This window comes from Bidens hawaiensis, unplaced genomic scaffold, assembly GCF_021521415.1.
Source record: "Bidens hawaiensis isolate Kalapana, Puna unplaced genomic scaffold, B.hawaiensis_p1.1 tig00054195_1, whole genome shotgun sequence".
NCBI classification, from domain to species: domain Eukaryota; kingdom Viridiplantae; phylum Streptophyta; class Magnoliopsida; order Asterales; family Asteraceae; genus Bidens; species Bidens hawaiensis.
This window is the reverse complement of record NW_027499779.1, coordinates 51,817-72,792: the sequence shown is the minus strand read 5'-3', so window position 1 is coordinate 72,792 and position 20,976 is coordinate 51,817. Positions and strand designations below refer to the sequence as shown.

The 20,976-nt window shown below is 39.5% G+C and overlaps 1 protein-coding gene and 1 pseudogene across 2 annotated transcripts; one reads left to right on the top strand and one right to left on the bottom strand.

The window, feature by feature from the left end:
• Positions 1-213: 213 nt before the first annotated feature.
• On the top strand, positions 214-3,395 carry LOC143600511 (vacuolar-processing enzyme-like; annotated as a pseudogene). The gene is made up of 8 exons (XR_013147485.1): positions 214-414; positions 1,497-1,661; positions 1,744-1,899; positions 1,996-2,281; positions 2,375-2,423; positions 2,524-2,733; positions 2,807-3,013; positions 3,088-3,395. The product of XR_013147485.1 is annotated as a vacuolar-processing enzyme-like (transcript).
• A 412-nt stretch (positions 3,396-3,807) lies between these two features.
• On the bottom strand, positions 3,808-13,604 carry LOC143600512 (protein EARLY FLOWERING 3-like). The gene is made up of 5 exons (XM_077078182.1): positions 13,408-13,604; positions 11,098-11,711; positions 9,024-9,075; positions 5,400-5,856; positions 3,808-4,559 (listed from the first exon to the last, which is right to left on the bottom strand). The coding sequence occupies exons 1-5, from the start codon at positions 13,582-13,584 to the stop codon at positions 4,033-4,035; spliced, it is 1,827 nt and encodes a 608-aa protein (XP_076934297.1). The 5' UTR covers positions 13,585-13,604; the 3' UTR covers positions 3,808-4,032.
• Positions 13,605-20,976: the final 7,372 nt, after the last annotated feature.

Sequence of the window (20,976 nt, the reverse complement as noted above, 5' to 3'; positions counted from 1 at the left end):
ATATAAACAATTGACATCTATCTTAAAAAAAGATTATTCAGGATTGGGGTTTGTTGTAAACGCTATCTTAATACAAGCATAAAAAAGTTTTAAATTATAAAATTCCCTTTGTACTGTAAGCATTAAATGCTTGTACCCATACACATATTATCTTTCTACTTTCTATATATACACACACACTGTTTATATTTGTATTGTAATCTGTAGACAACGATGAAGATGATTCGTCACCTGATCACTCTATATGCTGTCTTTATGATCGCAGTAGTCAACGGCCGTGAACTGGCTGATGATATTAATAATAATATTATCCGGTTGCCGTCGGAAAAACATGACGTTGACGATGACTCCGTTGGTACCCGATGGGCGATCTTGATCGCCGGATCCAACGGTTACGGGAACTACAGGCATCAGGTGATCATTACTAAAACCCCACGTCAAATGTTTTTTTTTTTTTTTTGGTGAATTATAATCAGAGTCGGAGGTCTCCCGGAAGCAGAAGCAGCCTCTCTGTTCCCATGGTAGAGGTCATCTTACCCTCCTCAGACCCTATTATAGCTTTGCTATTGGTGGGATTTAGTACGATGATGATGATGATGATGATTTTGGTGAATTATGTTTGTTGCTACTTGATCAAGGTTTTCATTGATTCTGATTTGCAACTGACAATGTCATATATAATTTTAAAGTAAATATATATAATTAAAACCATGGTTGCATAAGTCGCTAGGTGGGGTCAACTATGTCGACATGGGATTTGTGAGTACTCTGCCTACTCGGAAAGTAATCGTCTAGTACTCGGAGATTACCCGGTGCCGTGGCGCCATTTTTGCAACCATGATTTAAACAAAATATGTAACTATTAACTACTCTTTGTGAATGTAAAGTGTAAACAAAATATACAGATTGAAATAAATAAATAGTGTTAGGATCAAGTAGAAACAAATTTAGCGTAAGCATGCAAATAACTACATTAATTATTATTACTCTACAATTTTTAAGCTAGAGTAATTGTTATTACTCTACTTCATTTTTGTAGTGTGATTACTCTAGCTCAAAACTGTAAGGTAATAATAATTAATTACTCTAGTTATTTGTACGTTTAGTAGGTAAATTTTATTTGTAGCAGATCCCACCCCTAAATAGTAAATTAGATTTTAGAAGAAAGAAAATAGAAAAGGTTGGAATCTGGTTCGACTACATGGGTCGGATAGCCGATTCAACCGGGCAAGTGGACGGTTTAAATAAGCTCAGTCGATGTTTATGTAGCCAGTCCGGTCCAATCAGCCATGGTTAAAACTTAAAACAAAAACACTTGAAAGAACTAGAACAGGTTACTGTCTTTGTAAATTCTTTTTAATCAAGTAACATTTATAAATTATGAGTTTATGATTACATAAAACGTATCATAACAATTCCTAGCCTATGTTAATTTTCTAGCTAAGAGAAATTCATGATTTGGTATGTTTTTGACTATGCTAAATTTATGTTTGCAGGCAGATGTATGCCATGCATATCAAATCCTGAAATCCGGTGGCCTCAAGGATGAAAACATTGTTGTATTCATGTACGACGACATCGCCTACAATCCATATAATCCCAGACAAGGAGTCATCATTAACAGCCCAGATGGAGATGATGTGTACCATGGAGTACCAAAGGTTTGCATTTTCTCCTTAACCATTTACAATAACCAAAATTTAATAATTTCGTTTTCTGACGTGTCACAATTGCGTGAACCAGGATTACACCGGGGATGATGTGAATGTTGACAACTTTTTTGCTGTTTTGCTCGGTGACAAAACTAAAGTTAAAGGCGAAGTGGAAAGGTTGTGTATAGTGGTCCAAATGACCGGATCTTCATTTACTACACGGACCATGGTGGTCCCGGTGTGCTTGGTTAGTGACAGATTTAAAAAAAAAAAAAAACTGAAACAACTTTTATCAGTTATTCAGTTTACTGATATTTTGTGGTAATTTTGTAAATGTTATCAGGGATGCCAACAAATCCTTACTTGTATGCAAATGATCTTATTGATGTGTTGAAACAAAAGCATGCTTCCGGAACATATAAAAGCTTGGTATTTTACCTTGAAGCCTGTGAGTCTGGAAGTATATTTGAGGGTCTTCTTCCTCAAGGTTTAAATATTTATGCAACCACCGCCTCTGGCCCGGATGAGAGCAGTTGGGGCACGTATTGCCCCGGGGATTATCCTAGCCCACCCCCTGAGTATACCACTTGTTTGGGTGACTTGTATAGTGTCGCCTGGATGGAAGATTGGTATGTTAAATTACCATAATACCCTTTTAACTAGTTTTGCAAGGGTACGCGTATCCCTCTTGTTTTGTTAACTGATTCTGTTATTGCTTACAGTGATGCACATAACCTGCGAACAGAAACGATCAGGCAGCGGTATAAACTGGTAAGAACACGAGTTTGGTTTCTTAAAATGACAAACGCAGAGTATTTTTAAAGAATAATAGTTTACTCATTTAGTGTCATTTGTTATTTAATATTTGCAGGTTAAGAAAAGAACTTCAAGTGATAACTCTTATTATGGATCTCATGTGATGCAATATGGAGACTTGCCACTCAGCACAGATAATCTTTACATGTATATGGGTACAAACCCTGCAAATGAAAATTTCACTTTTATTGAAGAAAACGCTATATTTCGGTCACCGAAAGCTGTTAACCAGCGTGATGCTGATCTTTTACATTTCTGGCATAAGGTTTGCTAACCCGAACCTTATTCTTTCGTTCTTCGTTCATCGTTCACTTCATTAATCTCAAATTTTGTGACAGTACCGGACGGCTCCAGAAGGTTCTGACAGTAAAACCGAGGCTCAGAAAACGTTTATGGAAGCAATGTCTCACAGAATGCACAGAGACAGCAGCATACAACTCATTGGCAAGGTTCTGTTTGGTTTAGAAAAGGGTCCAGAGGTGCTAAACACGGTTAGATCAGCTGGAAAGCCTCTAGTTGATGACTGGACTTGCCTTAAAACATTTGTAAGCCAGTAATCGTCTCTCTCGGTTTGGTATTTGTTGCAATTTTCTTAAATATTATGCTTGTGTATGTATAGGTGAGGACATTTGAGACACATTGTGGATCTTTATCACAATACGGTATGAAACACATGCGATCGATTGCTAATTTGTGTAACTCTGGAGTCACAAATGACCAGATGGCTGCTGCATCATCACAAGCATGCACCACCTTCCCCTCAAACCCTTGGAGTTCACTTAGCAGGGGTTTCACAGCATGATGTTCTAGATTCTTCAAAGATTGGTCGACCCGTATGCTTAAATTTGCCAAATATCATATGTATATGTTGTTAGTCTTCAACCATGTATAGCTTTATATTCATATGCATGTATATCGTCCGTATGTAATGTTATCAGTTATATATTAAAAAATCAGTTGCAGTGTCACAATAAGATAAACATAAGTGATTATGCACCCACACATTGAACTCATTTTCGGATTGATGAGTATATTGAACATACTCGGCTTGCAACATACTCTACTATCATATCATGCTTTTTGGTGTGCCAAAATCATTATCCTTAATTGTGCTGAACACCAAATGTCACCCGTTTTAAGAATGAGTTGATAGCCTTTTAATTGTTAAGTTTCAGAGACATGCTAAATGATTCAGAGGCTAACTCTTAATCAATCAGGTTTTTTAATGCTAATGATTCAGTACAAGATTGCGAAACAAGCCCACCTTATATAATGACAGACCTGGAATAAAAAAAGGTGTATAATTTGAACCTAAATATAAACCAAGCACTGAATCATGTGTACAACTTCAAAACAATGCCTACAATGAAAACTTGAAGCAAGCATGCTTACATACATATAAAACAATGCCTACCACTTTATGTCATACTCTTTGCATACAGACATACATTTATATACATATACATACATCCTGTTGTATTCAACAATCACGGCATTAAGACGGAAGTTACAATCACAGAAGCACAAAGTACAACACCAAAGGGTCTTCCAACACAAGCGCAATCTAACCAGAATCATGATGCTTTCTTTCCTCTTGTATGGACTGGAAAATCCGTGCAACAGATGCAGTTGCCGACCGTGCATTATGAGGTACAACTCTAATAACACGAGGTGGGCCCGTTGTTTCAACCAACCGAGAAGCTTCAGGGGCAGGACTGCCCCTGGAAGCCAGAGGAGTGGTTGGAAAAAGAGGAAGGGCGTTTTGGTCTTTTGTCTTATCGCTTCGACTGCTTGCTGTACTGGCTTGGACCTCAGTATCTTTAGAAGAAATATTATTCTTGACCGTGTTTGGAATGACTGTGTGTCCGTTTTTCTCGGTTTGAACGTCGGTTGAGCCTTGGTTGAAGGGCTTGATTGGCTCGACTGTGGTGGAGCTTGAGACCAATGTGTTAGCCATTTGCATACCGTAAGAAGGGAAGTAACCGTGACTAGCCGGGAGTGGGGTGAACGGGTTAACCCCTAAGGACCCTTCATAATAATGACGGTGATGATGATGTGATGGTGATGCACCATAGCTTGGGATATTATACCCTGCTTAGTATTCAAAATTGCAAATTTAGCTTGTGAAAATCACAAAACCAACATACTGTATACTGAAGTCCTTAAAACTTATTTAAACTTGTGTTTGTAAACGATGTTTTTTACAATTTCACATGTTCATTTAAGCAAAGTTCAGTGACTTTAATATTTCAAAACTGGTGTAAAAATTAGGGGTGTGCCTGAAATTGGGAAAACCAATCCCTGACTGAAATAACTGGGCCTAAACAAAAACAAATGGTTTGGTTTATTTTTCGTAAAAACCGAATTTTCGGTTTGGCTGCAGTTTTGCATGTAATTAAAACCGAAAAAACTGAACCGAATTTATGGATTTCAATTTGGATGTTGGGTAATTTATAAAGACTTAATAAATAATGTAACCCAAATATTTTAGCCCAAATGTATAATAATCAAGTAATCATTAAATAACAAGATTTCGGCCAAATTATTTATTTTGGGCCAAAATTTCTTTTTTTTTTGGGCCCAAAGATGTTAATTCCAAATGGTAAAACCCAAAAGCCGAACTGAACTCAAACAGAAAAAAACCAAAACTCAAAAGCTTAAAAATTGTATAATAATCAATTAATCATTAAGTAACAAAAATATTTAGGCCAAACTTTTTGGTTCAGCCCAAAAATTTCAAGCCCAGATGGTAAAACCAAAGTAAAAAATGGAAACCGAACGTCTTTGAAAACTAAATAACCGAAATTCCGGTTTTCGGTCCCGTAAAAGTCCAAAACTGACCCATGCAACCCCCCCAGTAAAAGTTTCTATAAAAATCGCAAGCATTAAAATAAAATTGACGAAAAGACCAAAAGTCAAAGAAGACTTTACCAGGCCCAGGCATGGAACCAAGAGGACCACATCCACCATAAACTGGATTCATGAACCCTGGAGCAGGGTACGGTTTGTAAACAAGTCCCTCAGATGGAGACATAACAGGAATCAACCATTGGGGTCCAGGTCCAGGTCCAGGTGGCAGGCTAAAATTCCAAGAGCCCATATTTTGATCAGATGGTGGCAGCGGGTGCCCCCCAAACGGTCTGCAGTTCGTTGTCTGACTGCCATTTTGCACAGAAGATAGAGACACCTTGCCAACCGCATTCTCGGCTGAGAATTCCATGTCATCGTTCGGTTTCTCAAGGTTGTTTATGTTCTTAGGTGTATCAATAGTGGACTTCATAATATACTCGATAGGAATTTTCTTGATTGGTGAAACTTTTGGTGGTTTTGTTATATACGCGTTTTCTTCAACCAAAAGATGAGGCGATCCGGCAATTAATCTCTGAACCTGTTTTACATAATTAAGTTTTAATCATTCGTGTTACATTTAGTGTCCATCAAAGCGTTTTAAAATTTTGATTTAATGCACAAAACCTTTTAAATCATTTTACTTAAAAGCGAGTAGATAATTTCATATATACCCCTGAAAACTTGAATAATAACATATTTACATGAAAAAATTCATGTCATCAAATATACTTGGATAAGATAATAAGAATCTGAAGTGTAAGAAGCATGAGAAGGGTGTAACGATCATATTGTGAGTATTCCTTATTGTTGTGGCTGTGTTGAAAAACTTTTACCGGTTTTCAACCTGTTTGACCCGTTTCCTTTTTTTCATATATATGTAGATATATGGATATAAGTTATGAAGTCTCTAAAACCATTTCTCTTGTTTCAAATCACATACCGCATGGCCAAACTCATGAAAAAGTTAAGAGGCACTTATAAGAAAGAGTATCCAAGGAATCATCTAACTCCAAAACCGCACACGCACATCGGTTCAATGGGCTACAGTTTCTCTAAAAAGTCTGGTTACTAATTCCATGTCCAAATTTTTGTTCTTTTCATTTTATTTTTATCGAGAAAATTATAATAAAATTAGGTTTAGTTTTATAATCTGTGTTTACAGAGATTTTGCTTTACATGTGTCATCAATTCATGCTAACATTGTTCAAATACCAGAGCTTGAATATTTCTTCTCATGTATGTGGATTGGACAAATATAGATGTTCTCAAGTACCTAAATAGGTCGAGCCAAACTGGGTAATTATACAGTACATGCCCAAGTGAGTTGGGTATGGACCAGCTTTGTTTGTCCAGTTTTTCAAATTTATAAATATAACATACAAGAAAGCGATGTGGACCTGTTAAGTTTCTTGAACGGGCCAGTTGGGTTACGGGTCAAACATATACAAGCCAAATTGAGGTTTTTTTAATGCTCTTGGTTAATTAGATATTGTATTAAATCATAAAGGAATAAGTTAAATTTTATTTTTTTTCTTACCCTAAGTAGCATGAAAAAGGGAATAAAAATATCTGCTTAACCATTTATTTCTCACCCAACCAACATGTGTTTCTAACCTAAAATAAAGTTCAGTTTATTCTTTGTCATATCTTACCTAACTCGCTTAGGAACAGGTAGATTCAAATCACGTTTATATCTCTTAACGAGTCAAACCAAGTCCTTTGAGACTCGAATAATCTGTTGCTATTGCTAAACGAGATTTTGTTTATGTTTCATCTCTTAACGAGTCAAATGTAGGTGTCAAAGGTGTTCTAAATGTATCTTCTATTTTAAATTTCTGTAAAGCTTATGAAAGTGTTGCGATTGACCCGACTCGATGAAAAGACAGTAGCTTTTTAGGAATATTACCTAAATTACTGGTAACTATGTCAATATCAAAATTCATATCAAGAACATACCTGCATCTAGTTAGGAACTCAAGTCGGCAACTTTTGTAACTATTAGCAAAACTTAATGTATCTGCAGCTACACTTGGTGCGGGCCATTAAAAGCTATCAAATGTCTTATTTAGTCTACTTAATATAATGCTGTTTGGATAAAAACAAGCAAATTTACTTTATGTAACTCAAGCCCAAAACCTGCTGTAGCGCGCGGACACAACTCTATACTGATTTATTTATGATAAACTGACATTTGTAAACTTAACACTGATTCCTTCCTGGTCTTACAAAAATAGCTGTTGGCTAGTTTACATCATTCATTTTGCTATTTTTGGTAGCATTTATGTAATCAAAATTCAAATCTTATTTTTTACTTATATAATGTTTGTAGATGGTCGATCAGATAGCATTGTGCAAGACATGAGAATTTGGTATGGTCCTACATTGACAAGGTATATTGTTTTCATACAATCCTTAAAAACATTAAATTTAATTATAGATGTTATACATCATAATTAAATATTAGTAGTCTTCTTTCCTGGTTGGCAAACATATTTGGATTGGTCAGATAGAAAGTGGCACCGGAGGTCATATAAATCTCAAGATAGTACCCCAAGCTTCTTAAAGACCTCACGCTACACTCATTTCATTTAGTTATCTCATGTACTAATAATATTACTCTTTAGTGTGACCCCAAGGTCAAAATGGTCCGGGCTGGATTGACTGTGTTGACAACGCCCTTGCGGTTCTCACAAATCATGAGTAACCAATTACTTATTTTGTACTGCAGGCTTTTGATGCTAGCCTGTATTTCACAAGTGCTGAAAAGGTGAAAAATATATAAGTTTTTCCACTTTATCATGATACTTTGACTTTTAGGTCAAAGGCGTTACATTCTAAAACAATATTTGATACGATGATTCTATATGTTTTTAAAATCAATCTCTTTGTGGCTACCACTAGGGGTGTGCAACCGTCGGTTTGGTTCGATTGTAGGCTCAAACCAAAATTTTGGTTCTTCAAAAATGTTCATTTTAGTTGTCACAATGGGTTCTGTTCGGTTTGTTTGCAGTTCTGTCATTTAGGCTTGAAATTTTTAAACCAGAAGAACGGATGGTCCTAAAAGTAATTTGGATCTATATTTTTTTTTGTTAACCAATGATTAAGTGATTGTTACACATTTTGACCACCAACATTTTTGGGCTACACCATTTATATGATTCAAACATTGACGGTTTCTCTTTTTTACATTTTTAGTAATCTTGCCAGGTGCTATTGGATTGAAGCTAAATAGGCATAAATCAAATGATGTATACAAAGAGGTATTTAGAGATTCATGAATTATAAATGTAAATTTGTTATTATTTTCATTATTATATGTAATACATTTTCCATCTATAAGATGTATATGCGAATTTAAGAACTTTATGGATTGTTACATTCCATGTGTTGCACGGGTTCTAAAGCTAGTATTAACTATAAGTAAAAGTAGTTGTATGAGTAGTTAAAAATTAAATTACTAGTAGATAGTAGTTTTCGTAACTAGATTTGACATGCTAAATGCTTTAAAAAGCACAAAATGTTTTCCGGGTCAACCAACCGTACCAAAATTTCCTATTTTGACTCGTTGCCCAACCAGTTGAGCCGCCAATTCTAAGCAAAACAGTAAGACGGCCCAACACTTTTGACTGAAAGAATCGTATGAGAAAAAGAGTGATAATTCAGGGATATTGGTTAAAAACCATATAGGCAGTTGACTCGACTTACCTTTATCAATCTGTGGAGCTCGAACACTTGAACAGCAAACACTCTCTGTTGGCTGCAAACAAAAGGACACAAAATGAGACGCGCTCAAACACAGTCAGCATATTATAGGAACCTATGTAGCACGGGAACGGGTAATGACAAAACTCAAAATCCAAGATACGGGTACGGTAAAGGTACGGCAAAAGAAATATAAAAAAGATAAAAAATATATTAAACAAAGTCCAAATTAGAATTTACTTATCATGATATAGTTTACTAAGTTATAAGCAATAGTATATTAAAAAAAATCAGCTTAGTTAAATAAACTAACAAATATATAACAGCATAATAAGTAAAATATTCAAGTAACATAAAAGGACTGACCGACTGAGTGACTGACTTTAATTTAGAAGTCTATACATGTTGTCGATACCCCATGATGGAGGGTTAAAGTAAACATAAATTTTTTGTTGACCTAGTCAAATGTAAATGCAAATGAATTAGTACACAACAATATTATATTATTATTAATATTTTATATTTTTAAATAAAATACAAATGATTTAAAGACCTAGAAGACCGTGCAATGCATCTTCTTCCCCTATCCCTGCTTTAACTATATCATCGTTGTAACCGCTAGTAAAGTAGCCGGAATATTATATAGAAACGTCACCGATGCTGTGTTGGATCCGTCCCCATTTACCAGAATCGTTAGGGAAACGTTTCAGTGGCTTTTCGGTCGCATTCCCGTCCCCGGGACCGGTACTCAACCCTTGGGGGCGTCCCCATGCTTCATAGATAGGAACTTAGGGCGCTCGTTTCACAGAATGGATTGGAATTGGAAAGAATTGGATTTGGAATCTGAGCATTCCAATAGGAATTGGAATTGAAAGGAACTGAAATTCAATTCCATTCTTGACGTGTTCGTTTGACAAATGAATTGTAATCTATCACCACCAATATCTCCGCAGCTCCAGCCAACGCCACCACCTTCAGGTAGGGGTGGCAAATGGGTTGGGCTGGGTCGAACGGGTCATGAGTTGAAGCAGGTTTGGGTCAGAACATGTCAATCAAAAAAAGGGTTGTTTTGGTTTGGGTCGGAACAGGTTTTGGGTTTTTTTTTCCTTAACGAGGATAAAGGAGGAAACATTTTAGTTTTTTTAAATTTTATGTTTTTATTTATATTTTACGTTATGATTTTTTTATTTTTTAGGGGCTTTCTATTAAGATAAAAAAAACCCCTCAAAAAAATATTCAAAAATAATAATAATAAATTAATAACTCAAAATGTAAATCAAAAACAAAAAAAGTAAAATAACTAAATGTTTTATTCGTTGTCCTTGTTTAAAAAAAACTCGAGAAATGAGACGAACCGACCAGGGGCGACCAAACGCGAATCGATCCTGGGCGTCGACCCGAACGCGAACCGACCCGGGCGTCGAACCGAACGCGAAGACACCCGAGACGTCGATCTATCAAAGATTCCTATGAATTTAGTTGAATTCCTTCACATTTTGGAAGGATTTGGAATTCGTTTATTTAAAGGAATTTGAACAAATTGAATTCCAATTCTTTGACAACCGAACACGCCAAAATGAAATTAAGATTCCAATTCCAACGAAACGAGCATGCCATGCCATGGGATTTTAATTCCAATTCCTTTGAATTCCCACGAATTCTGTGAAACGAGCGCACCCTTAGGGTTTTTTAATCTATTCACAAACACTTTCTGTAATGTTTTCAAATTAAAGTTGCATATTTGCCCATATAAAATGAGAACAAAAAATAAATAAAATAGATTGCAAATTAAATTGAGCATCAATGCTTTTTTTAGTTTGAAACACACAAATCTTAAAAATAATGTAGACAAAGAAGTGAAAAGGTTCAAAACTGACCCAAAACATCATCCCTAACACAGTTTTAAATTCAAATTCAGTCATAATATTTACCAAGTTAGTAACTTTTTTAGAACTTCAAAAGCTATGCAAACTAACCAATATTTAAATAGTTCGATTTAAGATCAAATGACCTGGTAACTGGTCAAAAACAATGCCATGACATCAAACCCGAAAATTTAATGAACAAAAGAACTTACTTGACAATAGCTCTTCTTGCCTTCCAAAAATGTTTTTGACCAATAATCCCGACAACGTCATCAGGAGAAATATCAACTCCGCAAATCGAATCAACCATCGAATTCTCTGAAACCGCATCACCATCATTAGGGCTTCTCAAACCTTCTTTTTGAACTTCCCTTAACGGGACTGAATTATTCTCATAACCACTTGCTTTAGACGCCTCGTTTAACACACTATCACCCCACAAAGTGTTATCTGCCTGCAAGTCAACTCGACGATCCCTTACGTTCCTATTATTTGAGCCATTTGTCTCCTTAAATGAAGCTTTAATATTTTGTCGGGGCGGTTGATTTGAGATAGATGCAGCAAAACCTTGAGGGTTCTCTTTTTGAAACTTATTATTCTTTTGTTTAGCATTGTGATCATTTTCTCTATTTTGATGATTCTGACTTGTTCCAGATTGTTGGTCAAAGATTGGGACCGTAAAGTCATCTTCTTCTTGTCTCCTTTTATGTTCTTGTTGCACGCGGTGGTGGTTGAAATCGGATTGGCGAGTTTCTGGCTTCCTGATTGGGTGATTTGAAGAAGATTGTTGAAATGAAGAACGTGTGCCCCTTTCATTCATGGTCATCTAAATAACATGAAAACAATAAACTTGTTGGTCATCATTCAAAGTATTTAAAGTTTTCCCACCACTTGTAGCCATAATGTGAGTGTTAATTTGACATAGCGGAAGTTATCAACTTGTTCTATATCCCAATACGTGTACTAAGCTACTGGGTTAGAAACCCTTGTGTTGCACGGGTTGAATAAAAGAAAGACTAAATAGTTAGTAATGAAGATCTTGGAATTATAAATAATATTTTAAATTGAAATTATGTATATGTTACTAACTAATAATTAAATGTATTTGAAGTTAGATATCACACATAAGTTACTATCTTGGTTTTAAATTGTGCGATGCGCTTCAATCCGTTTTGACCAAAAAACCGATGCGGGATGCGGGATGCGAGATGCGTAAAGCGCATCACGTATTCGATACGCTCATTTTTTTAAAAATACTAAAATACTGAAACATGCCTAAAATATGCACATTCTTGTTGTCCCATCAAGCTAAATTCAACATCAAAATTGTACTCCTTACACTGATAAACAACTACCATTAGTACGATAGACTCTAAAGTGTCACTTATACAATATAAAACAACAAAAAACAGTACTATAAATTGATAAACTTATTCATGCAGTAGATCCAGCCCATTTATCCATTACAAAGTAAAAACCATCGTAAATAATAATATAAAATAAAAACCCTAAATACACAGATCCGACCCATTTATCCACTAAAAATCCAGGCCCCTCAACAAAATTTAAAAAGACCCTAGAAGACAAAATGCGTGCAGCGTAGCGCGGTATGCGAACAGCCGCATAATGCAAAAACAGCGCAATATTGGCGCATCAAGGAAACGCATCGCATCAAGTGCTGTGATGTGCCCTAAGCATCACATCATCACAATATGCGCGCAAGACACGCATTTTGAAACCAAGGTTATACATACTAAGGGGTGAAATAAGAGAAGCGGGAAAAAGAATCCTGGGTTCACAAAACTCTGACACGTGGCACAACGAATTACTTATGTATTAGGTATATAGAATATCGATTTAATCGACAATTATTAAAATCCTAAGAACCTTTTAGCCTATGTACACACTTCACAATTTCAAATATTGTCCTTCTAAAACTATGATGAAATCACAAAACACTTGTCAGATAAAATGTTAAGTTCCAACATCATAAGCTAACCACAGATCCAAAAATTTCAAACCCAATAGAAGTGCTATAACAAACTTTTTTAATTTCCAGAGGCATCAATCTCAACTAGTTTACTTATGAACGGGTCAACTTGGGCTATTTTAAATCTCTAATGAGTCAATTAAATAAAAATAGCTAAAAATAAAACGGTTGGATTAAAATTCATCTAAAGTGTATTTTAATCCATACAACCTCCTAATAATTTTATTCAGTAAGTATTAAAATTATTATGCATTTAAAGTTTATACTATCAATTTGGATCCTTAAGGTTAATTTGCATACCGTTTCCGAAGCGTAATTTATATCACATACTCAAAACAATACTATCCTTACGAACAAACTAAAAGTATCAATTTCGGCTCTCAAGGTTCCTTTATATACCATTTTTAATAGTATCCTATAAGCAAAGTCACACATAGCACCAATATTTAGGTACGCATTAGGCAATACATATATGATAGCAATCAACATGAATCACTTCAAACCATAGCACAAATATATATATTTAACTCACCCGAGTTGAAGACGAGGGCACCCCACCATTGAACCTTTGTGAAGGGATACTAAGTTGTTCATAAAGAGCCATTTTGTTCCTAGGAGGTGCCCTTGGACCTCCTTTGTCTGTGTCATTCACATGAAGCCTTGGAAACATTGGCCACATTGCTTTATCATCATCTTTCCCTCTTTTCATTCTCACCTCCTTCAAAATTCAACCAAAAAATCAAATTACAATAACAATAATAAGAAGAAAATTGGATTTTAATAATCCTAACTATGACCTATTGGCCGATAACAATCCGTACTTGCACTTTGACCGGTGATAATCCTAACTTTCACTTTTGTTGCCAACTGCAATCCCGATAGCATAAACATCATAGATTTATACCTGATTTTCACTCGATTTCTCTCACAATAATGATTATAAATGAAACACAACAAAAAGTGAATATAAATTAAATGTGCATTGAGTGTAAAATCTATGATGATTATGCCACCGGGATTGTTATTATCGGATTACTATCGGCCAACAGGTGATAATTCGGATTATTAGAATCCAAAATTCCTAATAATAAGAATAATAACAATAATAATGATAATAATAATAATAATAATAATAATAATAATAATAAAAAGAAATCAAAGTTCCTGTCAATTTCTTTAATTGATGTTTTTAATTCCAATTTCAAAAATTGATATTCAATTACACAAACTAATTAGAATTATAAATACTTACAGAACAAGAATGAAATCCTAAAATTGAAGATTCAGCACCATCCAAGAAGCAACCCACTTGGGTAATAACAAAATTGAAGCAAATTCAACTTCTGGGTTGTGAAATCAAGAAGCCCCAAATTTGCGAATTGGGTTTTTTTTTATTTAAATAAAGATTGCGAATTTGAATTCGAACGCTTAGATTATAAGCGTATATGATGAATAGAGAAAGAAGAAAGAATAAAGATGAATCTTTCTTTGTGACAGAAATTGTTGATTCTGGAGGGTTGATATTATTTGGCCAGAATTATTATTATTTTAGGTATTATATAATTTTAGGGGAAAAGGTTTGATGAAATTAAGATATGTTAAAAGTGCACAGGTGGGGCCCATGGGCTTGTAGATAAAATAAAATCTTGAAGGCAGGCAATTCACATAAATTAACTCATCATTCAATCCTATGTGATTACAAAAGTGCTTTGTAAAGAAACACCATTAAAATATCTGAAGAAACACTAATCGACCCCGGGCAGATTACGGATAATCTGGAGATTAAATAGATGTTTCCCACGAGGGGTTAGATCCGGCGAAGATGGTTCTTTTGATAACCTGCAAAACAGACACCGTGAGCTCGTCACTGAGAAGGGGGGGTACCTCCTTGTGACCACCCTCCGGCGTGAGAATCAGACTAGATTGCTCTTGAATATAAGTGTATATTAAGAGAATGGCTAGAGCAGATATCAGGTAATATATCAAGATATGAGATATGAGATAAGATGATACCATTCCAAGGTGTTGGAGTATTTATAGCCGAAGGTAGGTTTCCAAGCAGGTACAGCCGGCTGAATAATATTCCTGTTCTGCCAACTGTGGGCTACGCACATGCCATGCTGGTGGTTGGTGGGTAGGCAGCGGCTGATAGTGACCAGGCCGGCTGTGTACTATTCCTGTTCCACCAACTGCAGGCTGTGCACGTCCTCCGACAGGTTGGTGAGTAGGCAGCGGCTAATAGTGACATACAGTACAAGAGCGTGCTGCTCGTCATACTGTTGTCAGTGAGCTGTCGTATCTTTGGTCAGATCTTTTGTCCATACCTCGTCAGGTACAGTACAAAAGATCCTCCAGTATCGTACGGACTGGCTTATTTGAGCGGGAGTTTTCCCGGCTTTGTGCGGGAGTGTTCCCGGCTTGCTCACTCCTTCTTCAGGTGACATTACTGAATTATTTAAGAGTTAAGTGCCTTGTGCGTGTAGCCTTGCTGCGCAGGTAGCCTTCCCTGATGGCTTGTATCCGCAGCTGCGGGAACAGGCGGAGTACTTCACCTTTGGGAGGCTTTTCCTGCGGGAACAGCTTGCGTACTGCGCGTAAGGACGTCACGTCTCTGAGCATGGTGGGTCCTGCGGGCCCAGTTGGTTTCTGCGCAGACATCCCTCAAGGGGTTGCGAGTTTAGCCTTTGCGCAGACGTCCCTGTTGAAGGTAAGTCTTGCGGGTTCAACTGCGCAGACGTCCCTCTTTGAGGTGAGTCTTGCGGGTCCAACTGGGCTCTGCTGGGACCTACTTCTTCAAGTCCCCCCAGTCCAATGTTCTTCTCATGAATTGTTAATAAGTGAGGTGAACTTTTGGACTTAAGCAAAGGGTTTTGAAAAGGGTTTAGTTTTAAGGTTTTCCATGGGGATTCTTCCCGCGGAAGTCCTAATGTCACGTGCAGAAATTCCCGACTTTTCTGCTTGATCTTTGGGTATGATGCGGGTAGGTCTGTAACCTCCTCGCAAGTCAGGAGCGTTGAGTTCCAGTTGTGTAGATTCTCCATGAGGTTTTGGTAATTTTGAACATAGTGATCAATTATGTTAAACAACAAATTCCATCTTGGAGCTTCAAACAATCTAGTTCTCGATGTTCCCGATATGCGGGGATGTTATTCCCGTTTCCGCAAGCATGGCCCAGGAGATCCTTCTTGGTTTCAATTCCCTGCATAGTGCTAGGTATGTGAAGGGTTTTGCTTTGACACTGTACCCGCACTTGTCTTATAGTTACTTTACTTCCAAGGTACTCCTGGCTTCAATTCCCTGCGAGTGCTAAGTATGTGAAGGGTTTTGCCTTGACACTGTACCCGCACCCGTCTTATGGTTACTTGGTTGCCAAGGTATTCTTGGCTTCAATTCCCTGCAGGTGCTAAGTATGTGAAGGGTTTTGCCTTAACACTGTACTCGCACCTGTCTTATAGTTACTTGGTTGCCAAGGTAAGGGGTATATTCCCGCTTACTTTTGAATCTTTTTGAATTTTTTTTGAATTTCGAAGAGTTGGTGAAAGGATAAGAACAGTCCCAACTGTTGAAAGGACGGTTGAGTAGTACGACGGTTTCTTCTGACAGTTTCAGGACGTGCAAGAAGTTATGGCGACGTGACAGTATATGGTCATTCCAGACGCTTTTTCAGGCGCGTGGGCGCGAGTTTTCGGGCGCGTGGCCGCGAAATTTATGGCACGCGTCCTTTCAACAGCTGTTGCCCGCTTGCTCTTTGCCACGTGTCATAGTTTCATTGCACCTGCGATTTCTCTCTCTTCCGCATTAAATTCATCGCATTTATTGCGATGAGTATATAAAGGGGGAGAGAGTGCATCTTAATCCACACTTTCACTTCTTTCTTCTTCAAGCGATTTCCGGCGAATACTCTAACCTTTCTGTCGAGCATTCTCCTGAAATCGTTGCTTTTCATCCTTCCAGAATGTCTTCTTCCCATGATGTTGAGGCTACTGCCGAGGAGTCTGACGTGTTCGTCGAGAATCCGTCGTCCACTTCTGATAAGGACGATAAGAGTACTGCTGGCGAGTACCAGTGTGCTCTTCCCGTCGGCCAGTATCAGTATATCGTCAGGAAGTTCATGCTCGAGCCTTTCGAGCCTGAGTTTCCTGAGCCACACCAGACGGTGTATAATGCCCCCAATGGCAAAATATGGGTGTATGCTGCATTCTTCATCTATGGGAATCTCAGGTTCCCATTGACGAAGTTTGTATACCGTGTTCTGGAGAGACACGGTGTGCACCTGACGGAGGTACACCCAATGGCGATCGCAAAGATCCGCCATTTTGAATGGGTGTGCCTCATTCTGGGCGTGGAGCCCCATGTCGACCGCCTGATGACCTTCTATTCTTGGAGGTGCATCCAGGGGTGGTATACCTTGGTCAATCGGATCAAGGGTCTGAAGATCTGCGCAACCGAGCGCAGTCTTCTGTCTTGGAAGCGGGTGTTCTTCTATATCTCCGCTCGCGTCGTCCCGATAGCGATGACGTTTAAGAACGGGAGAGCTCTCCCGAACCTTCACGCCTCCAACTATGAGGAGGCGGAATGGTTCGCCAAGATTTCCCGGATCCAGTCTCCGGTTTACCGCTTTGCGGAGTCCGGGATGGTGATGCTCGGGATGAGCCGGGTGTGGAAGAATGCTGGGGCGGAGGCGCCGCAGATTCCCATCGTCCTTGAATACGGTTTGAACTCTATCCCTTACGGTATGCTTCACATCTTTTTGCTGATTTAGGGTTTTTCCGCTAAACTGTTTTTTCTTTTTTCAGAGGGAAACGATTTGCAATCGCTTCTGTACCCGCGGGAAGCTGATGGTCCCGCTCGGATGGGTACCCGTGCTCTTGATGAGAACGAGTTGCCCAGCTTGGAGCAAACGAGGGATCGGTTTGTGGAGGTCTACCCGCCGGGCCACCCGATTCTGAGCGCCACGCGGCCATGTAAGGAGTTATTTAACCCTCGCCCTCTCAATGCTGAAACCTCTGCCGGAATTCCTCTAATTCTGTCATCTTCTGATGAGGAATCCGCAGACGGTCCTTTCTTGAAGCGGAAGAAGAAGGCTGCTGGCGGAAAGGGCAAGGCGAAGGTTGCCTCCACCTCCGATCAGGGGAACCGGTCAAACTCGGAGACCGAGAGCGAGGAGGCGGCGGGGAACCCAGGTGGTGTTGAGACCACTGCTCCGGAGGCTGAGACGACTGTCACCTCCGAGCAGCCCAGGACGACGACGGTGACCGGTATGAAGAGGCCGGCTCCATCGGGTTCGTCCCCGCCTGTTCGCACCTTTAAGCTCAAAAGGACCCGTAAGTATAAACTTCCTTTCTTAACGGCATAGCTTTCCGCCGTTATACTTATGTCTTCTTTGTGCAGGCGTGGATGCTACCGCATTCCAGGGTGGAGCGGGGAGGAGCACCTCCGGACCCATGACGGTAGGCTTGGCCAACCTACCTGAGGCGATGACCCAGGCGACTGTGCCTGCTTCAGTTGGTTAAGTTGCTCACCCGGTTGAGCCAACTGTTCCAACTGTGACGACGTCCCCGCCGGCTGTCAGTGCCGTATTCACTGATTCCTTCACTGAGCTGGCGGTGAGTGTTTCTGTGGATTCTTCCACAGCCGCAGCCGCGGTTGTGAGTTCACCTTCGGTGAGTTCACCTCCATTGGTTTCTACCACGGCGGCCTCCACTATGCCTCCTCAGGCGCCGGCGACTACGGCCGGTCCTTCAGGTATGTCCGGTGTTGGGGCGTCAAGCCAATCTCCGCCTCCCTCCCGTCTGCCTGACCTCTTGGATGGATATCCGTTAGGTTCGGGTGATGGGTTTGGCGGCTACAGGCCTGTCGTCGACCCTACAAGTGCGTAGGGTTATTTTGGCCTTTTTATTATTTTATTTTATATATATTATTTTTTTTATCATCTTTTCCTAACTGCTTTTTGCTTTTGCAGTGTCGGATTCCAATGAAGTGTATGTTCCACGATGGAACATCCGCCGAGGAACAACCCTTCGGACGCCTGTAGAATGCGTCGAATGGGCGCGCCACGCCGCCCCAAGGGGGGCGCTGGGGGAAGCAATGTCAAGCTACCAGGAGGGTAGGTTGACAAATGAGCTCCGGATTCTCCTAGCCCGGATGCAGCCGCGCATCGAGCTGCTTTGTCGTGAAAACGACAAGTTAAAAGCAGCTCGTATCCAAGAAGTAGCTCAAGCGCGGGCTGTCCGGGAGGAGAACAGGAGGCTCTCCGCCGTTGCTGCAGAGAAGGAGAAGGCCTTCAAGGCCCTTTAAGTTGAAGTTCAGGCCCGTCTCGAGGCCCGTTCCAAGGCTGCCCAAGCTGTTAACGAACAGCTTCGGTTAGCTAAGGAAACCGCTCGGAACGCAACTGAGAGGGCCACCAGGGCTGAAGCTGTTGCTGAGCCTCTACGCACCGAGAATGAGGAGCTTAAAGCCAAATTAGAGAGGCTCCAGCAGGCTCATGATGCATTGGCCATGGAAGACGCCAAGAAGCTCCAAGAGATCTTGGACCAGAGGGGCGTGCTTGACCATACTGAGCGTAAGCTAAAGGGCGTCAAAGAGGCTGCGGCTAAAGAAGTGTTGCTTGCCAACCTTAACAAAAGTGAAGCCGAACGCGCCCGTAACCAAGCTCAAGCTGCCCTCCAGGAGGCTCTGATTACCAAGGAATGGCTTCTACGAGAAGCGTTGTCGCAGGTAAGCTTAGCTTCATAACGTCTTTACGCTTTTCTTTGCACTAAGAAAAGGTTTTGATACTTGTATTTTTTCTTGTAGGTTGTGCATCGGGTCTTCACGGACACATCAATCGACGATGCCATGAGCGCAGCCCTCAACGCTTCTCATGAGGATGGGGAAAAGGCTGGCTTCCTGCTTGGTCTAGGGTTCGTTGAGAAGGGCATCCCGCCTTCCAACTTCCCTTTATATGAATGTGGATACTGAAGCTGCTTATAACCAAGCAGTGAACCAGTATGCTGCCTTCCCGCATCCAGTGGTGGAGAAGGTGAACGAAGTTGCTGCTGCTGATGATGGGTTAACCATTCTCAAGACCTTCCTTGAACCGCCACAGCCAAGTGATGGTGCGGGTACAAGTGGGTTTGGAGGAAGTGGTCCTGAAGCTTGAACCTTTAGATCCCTTTCCACTGTTAGGATAGGTTTATGTTTTTGTATAGATTTACACTCTTGTAGGCGGGTAGATACCCGGCCATTCTTGTAATACTTGAATTTTTATAGAATGTAAATCCTTTGTGCGGGTAGAACCGTCACTCTTGCTTTATAAACGTTGTACGACTTGCTCATGCATATTATAGTTTAATTTGGCACTTGTTTTGCCACATAAACAATGTATGATTCGCTTGTGCATACTGTAGTTTAACTTAGCAATTTCTTAAGTACTTTGAATAAGTTAACCTATCAACGTGGCAGATAATAGGTTAAAGTTTTGCTTCCTCTTTCGTGATTGTGTGGGTAAGACCGTCACTTGCACTTAGTAGGATGGCTAAACTTTACCTATATCTGACCTGCGTGGAGGTTTTCCTCATTTTTTCCTTGAAGATATTTTCTAAGTGTTCTGAATAAGTTAACCGTTCGACGCGCGGTTGTCGATAGGTTAAAGTTCAGTTTCCTCTATCATGATTGTGCGGGTAAAACCGTCACTTGCATTTAGTAGGATGACCAAACTTTACCTATGGCTGACCTGCGTGAAGGTTTTCCTCATCTTTTCCTTAGAAATTCTTGCCGTTTTTTGTGTTTATGCGGGTTTTGCCGCCTTTCACACGCAACGACTTCTTTTCACTTATTTATGCGGTGAAAACCGGCATATCAGTGTTTTGAATAAATTAACCGTTCGACGCGCGGTTGTCAATAGGTTAGTTCGGTGTCCTCTATCATGATTTGTGCGGTTAGGACCGACACTTTCATTTAGTAGGATGATCAAACTTTACCTATGACTGACCTGCGTGAAGGCTTTCCTCATCTTTTCTTTAGAAATTTATCGTTCTGTGTTTATGCGGGTTTTGCCGCCTTCCACATGCAACGACTTGTTTTCCCACTTATGTATGCGGTGAAGACCGGCATATCAGTG

Bases quoted from the DNA above. Each gene is read 5' to 3' on its own strand.
- LOC143600512 (XM_077078182.1), bottom strand. From the start codon at position 13,584: ATGAAAAGAGGGAAAGATGATGATAAAGCAATGTGGCCAATGTTTCCA. The intron at 5,857-9,023 runs GTAAGTCGAGTC...TATGTAAAACAG, and splicing joins AGCTCCACAGATTGATAAAG to GTTCAGAGATTAATTGCCGG. The intron at 4,560-5,399 runs GTAAAGTCTTCT...AATACTAAGCAG, and splicing joins TGGTTCCATGCCTGGGCCTG to GGTATAATATCCCAAGCTAT.